Genomic DNA, 5,000 nt, shown 5'->3' with positions numbered 1-5,000 from the left:
TTGTGTTAGTTTTAACCAGTTAGAGATACATCTTGTCACAGAACTGATATATATAGGATATCTTTTTGTCTCACCACAGACCAAATCGTTAGGCATTTTCATACTTACTCCTAGAAACTTTTCCAATGCAAATGAATGTACATTCTCACAGAATACTGCAGCATTAGAGAGATTTCAGCTCCGTACCAATAACAGTTTCAGATATCAGCGCGCAACATCGTCTGCTAGAAGAAGAATGAACAGCTCTAAGATATCACACGTAAACTGAGCACCATGTTTTCCGTTTAAAAAAAAATAAAAAAATCAGTGGTTAGTTCGTTAATAAAAAGAGAAAACAGAATAGGGCTGCAAACATTACCTTGTTTCACTCCAGAAGTACACTGGATATAATCTGTCATCCTACCCCCACACCTTACCCTAGCTTTAACACATGCATACATACTCATTATACAATTCAACAATTTTCCATAAACACCAGCTTTCAAATGGATTGGCCAAAGAATTGCTCTGTCTATAGAGTCGAAGGCTTTCTCAAAATCTATAAAAGCTACATACAATTTGCGATTTAAAGAGAACTGTTTTTGAACGAAAGCCATTATGGTAAACATAATGATCCACAGTTGAGTAGCCCCGTTTAAATCCTGCTTGGTATTCGCCTGTGATGTTATTGTCTTCTACCCATTCTTGCAGTCTATGATTAATGATAGTGCTGTAAAGTTTACTACTAATATCGCAAAGAGAAATACCTCTATAAATACTGGGATTATTCTCATCGCCTTTTTTGTAAAGAGGTAAAACAACAGAATCGGTCCAGCTCTCCGGATAAACACCACTGTTAAATAAACAATTAAAAAACAGGACCAATAATTTCAGAATTGGTTCAGTTTTACTACAATACTTTAACAATTCACCAGTTATGCCATCTGGTCCTGCAGCTTTACGGCTTTTTATTTTACGTACAGCAAACATTATTTCGTCTGTGGAAATCGGGCGATTCAAATAATCTTCCTCTTCCTGTTCCCCCTGCGCCCACTGAAATACATTGTCAGAATCAACATTTTCTGTAAGAAGAGTCTTAAAGTGTTCAAACCAAATATCCTCACTTATATTGTTAACAGGCTGTTCTCGTTTCAATGAAATATTACAAACGTTGTTCCAAAAATCTTTCTGAGTTTTATTCCAAGCAACTAATTCTGACAGCAAAAGAGGCGTTAACTCTCTCCATACGAACGGCGAAAGAGACGACGTTAACAGCGTTTCAACCCAATTACCACCATCAAAATATTGCAAGCGGAAGGCTCTTATACTGAAGAGGTGAATGTTGACAAAGAATACCACAATTCTGACGACGGAAGCTAAAGGTTGGGTCATTGAGACACCCACTGGACATCCGAGGGGTCTGTGTAGAGGAGAAGAGACGACTGGCCGTACTGAGTGAGTTAAACATTTTTCACTTTCTCTTTAGCAGATACTGATATTCCTGTCTGGTGTTCCTGAAGCAATGACAATCATTAACATCTAAATTGCGTCTAAATGTGTCAAAAAGCATGCAGACATTTCTTTTACTGCTGCGACATTCTGCTTCAAACCAGTCTCTCTGTTTCAGTCTATTCATTACACATATTTGTTTCTTCATACATTCAGCAGTCTTTAATGCATTAACACTTTTAACGCTTCATTTATATCAACATCAATAAGGTTAATTGCAAAGTTAATCCTTTCTTAAAATTCTTCAGATGATATATTATTATTATTACTGTACACATCAGCATAATCCTCATTCCACACAAACGTTTCTAATATAAATTCATTTCCTAACTGTGTATTATCCAGCTCAGCACCAATACCCCAAAAATGAAGTTCCACAGGCATATGATCTGAATCAACTCTTTCAGACACTCGCACCTCACGTAAATCATACAACAATGCATACAGGTCACAAGATAAGAAAATAATCATTCACACTGCACCCACTGTCTGACACATACATGTAGTAACACTGTTGGTCGCCATGACACATACCATTGAGAATACACAACAATTTACCATAGTTATTCAGTACAGAATCTTCAGAACAACGATTAACACAAACTGGGTGGCTTACATGTTGGGATTCTAAAATATCTGAAACATTCTGACAGTAGTGAGAGACATCAGAAGTTCTTTTATTCAAATCCCCACACAGCAATATATAAACATCCCTGCAGGCTAACAAACAATCAGTCAAGAACTCCTCTAATAGCTCAATACCATTTTCACAGTCAAAATGAGAATAATAGGGAGAACCCTCAGGTGGCACATAAGAATACACATACACTGCATCTTTGTCAACAACAAACACATTTTTATCAATAATCAATGCACCAAAAACTGATTTCACATCAACTAGCTTCACAAATGGAACCAACACATCTTTGCCAAGACACAGAACTCCTCCAGATTGCCTCCCCTTTACTGTAAACTGTATTGCAGGTATGCTGAAACTTGTATATCCAGAAAATGCAGGGGACTTGAATTCATCAATAAACGTTTCAACTAAACAAATAAAGTCAAAAGAGTCAAGAAACGAAACAAATTCATTGTCATGTAATTTTGGTAGCAGACCACTGCCATTCCAATGAATGAAAGACAGCGAATTAGTTTTACATTTTCTTTTGCTGACTTGTTTTGTTTTGATTCAACAAGTCGTCATTCACCCTGTGCCTGTGCTCACAAACAGGATTTTCAGCTGTTTACACACAAGGCAAACTGTCATCAGCAAACCCCATACGCACACCGTTCTCATCACTTAAATTAAAACACGGGCCGGTCAGTGTCATTTCGATCCTCACAGGACGGCAATGCCGGTGTTCCTTTTCTTTGCCTGGGAGAGAGAGAGGGGGAGAGAGAGAGGGAGAGAGAGAGGGGGGAGAGAGGGAGATAGAGGGGGGAGGAAGGGAGAGAGAGAGAGATGGAGGAAGAGAGAGAGAGAGAGGGGGGGACAGAAAGAGAAACAGAGACATGGAATGAGAGGACAGAGTGTGTATGAGTGTGAGACAGACAGGGAGAGACCGAGAAAGTGAGAGACAGGCTGGCAGACAGACAAAGCGAAAGACACAAAGAAAAAGAAAGAGCGTGAAATGGAAAGACAAAAGTGACGGATAGAGAGATTCGGAGAGCGAGAAACAGATCGACAGTCTACATGTCCAACATTTAGGAAAGAGAAAAAAAAGAGAGGAAAAGAACGAATGTTCGACAGATGATAGGATAAACAGTTCACAATCAAGCTCAACATGAAATAAAGACTATTTTGACAGATGATGATGATATGGAGGACAAACAGTTCACATTCATTTCCAACATTTCAACAACATTTTCGACTCCATAACAAGTTGTAATAACTGCTCATTGACAATACAAAGAAACTGTACCCTTTCTACTGATTTATTACTATCCTGACAACTGAAGTTCTTGTATACACCCCCTCCCCATTCCCTCCTCTCAAGAGCAAAGCGAAACTTGACGCGGATTAATCATAATGCTCATGCCACAGTAAGAACGATCTTCGAAAATTACTTTCACTTCCTTCATGGTTTTTTTTTCCATACCTTCAAAAAACAATGTCCTCGATGGTTGAATCAGAAGCAAGAAGAACCAAAACCAACTTTTGCCCATATCCTTTTGATCCTGATTGGGTTGTTTTGTGGGTTTTTTGTTGTTGTTTTTTCCCCTCAGCGAAAAACATACAAACAGCCCCGACAGTTGAATCCCACAGTCGTCAGCAGATAGAGTGAAAAATATTGAGTAAGCTACTCTCCCTGGCTGCGCTGGATCATGCAGTGTGATACAATCTGGGCGGTAGTCGAGACTCGGTAGTTTTCGTTTTCTTTCTTTCTTTTTCATTTGCGATCCGAAATCTCGCGCACGACACCTATGACGGCTCTCATCTCATATGCATGTCCGTGATTGAATCACGTGGGGTGGTGTTGAAATGCGTGGACGATGATTGGCTCGACTGAAGGTTGGAATGCCTGTGCAACTGTTGTCAAAATTAGCACATGTGGTACTTTTATACATGTACACATGGTAGACTTGCGAGTTGAATCAAGTCCGCTCTTGCGAGTGAACAACCAAAATAAAGTTGTGTAGTTCGGTGTGATGTTGTGTAAAGTTGTGAATTTTCCATTAGATTTGTCAGTGACAAGTAACGAGTTTGCACATCCACTGTAACACTTACATCTGTAAATAGAAATGTTGTCTACGCTGCATCCTGCATGAATCGCGCAATCACATAAGTATTCAAACACTGGAGCACACTTACATAAACAGAAACGTTGTCTACGCTGCATCCTGCATGAATCGCGCAATCACATAAGTATTCAAACACTGGAGCACACTTACATAAACAGAAACGTTGTCTACGCTGCATCCTGCATGAATCGCGCAATCACATAAGTATTCAAACACTGGAGCACACTTACATAAACAGAAACGTTGTCTACGCTGCATCCTGCATGAATCGCGCAATCACATAAGTATTCAAACACTGGAGCACACATAAACAGAAACGTTGTCTAAGCTGTATCCTATCTGAAGTGCGCAATCACATTAGTATTCAAACACTGAAGTTCACTTTCATAAACAGAAACGTTGTCCACGATGCATCCTATCTGAATTGACGGGCGCAATATCCGAATGGTGAAAGCGCTGGACTTTCAATCTGGGGGTCCAGGGTTTGAATGTCGGTGACGGCGCCTGGTGCGTAAAGGGTGGACATTTTTCCGATCTCCTACGTCAACATATGTACAGACCTGCTAGTGCCTGAACCCCCTTCGTGTGTATAAGCACGCAGAAGATCAAATACGCATGATAAAGATCCTGTAATCCATGTTAGCGTTCGGTGGGTAATGGAAACAAAAACATGCCCAGCATGCCCACCCCCGAAAACGGAGTATGGCTGCCTGCATGGCGGGGTAAATAAAGCAGTCATACACGTAAAATGTTACATGTCTGCCTGATTG

At 40.0% G+C, this 5,000-nt stretch overlaps 1 protein-coding gene across 1 annotated transcript in view; it reads right to left on the bottom strand.

The window, feature by feature from the left end:
* Positions 1 to 3,825, bottom strand: part of LOC143291640 (uncharacterized) — a 70,658-nt gene extending 66,833 nt beyond the window's left edge. The window contains exon 1 of the mRNA XM_076601613.1: positions 3,588 to 3,825. Within this exon, the coding sequence (XP_076457728.1) occupies positions 3,588 to 3,654 (67 nt within the window). The 5' untranslated portion in view covers positions 3,655 to 3,825. The remainder of the gene's footprint in view (positions 1 to 3,587) is intronic.
* Between the last annotated feature and the right edge of the window lie 1,175 nt (positions 3,826 to 5,000).

This window comes from Babylonia areolata, chromosome 17 (genome assembly GCF_041734735.1).
Source record: "Babylonia areolata isolate BAREFJ2019XMU chromosome 17, ASM4173473v1, whole genome shotgun sequence".
Classification (NCBI taxonomy): Eukaryota; Metazoa; Mollusca; class Gastropoda; order Neogastropoda; family Buccinidae; genus Babylonia; species Babylonia areolata.
This window is presented reverse-complemented; position numbering and strand designations above follow the sequence as displayed.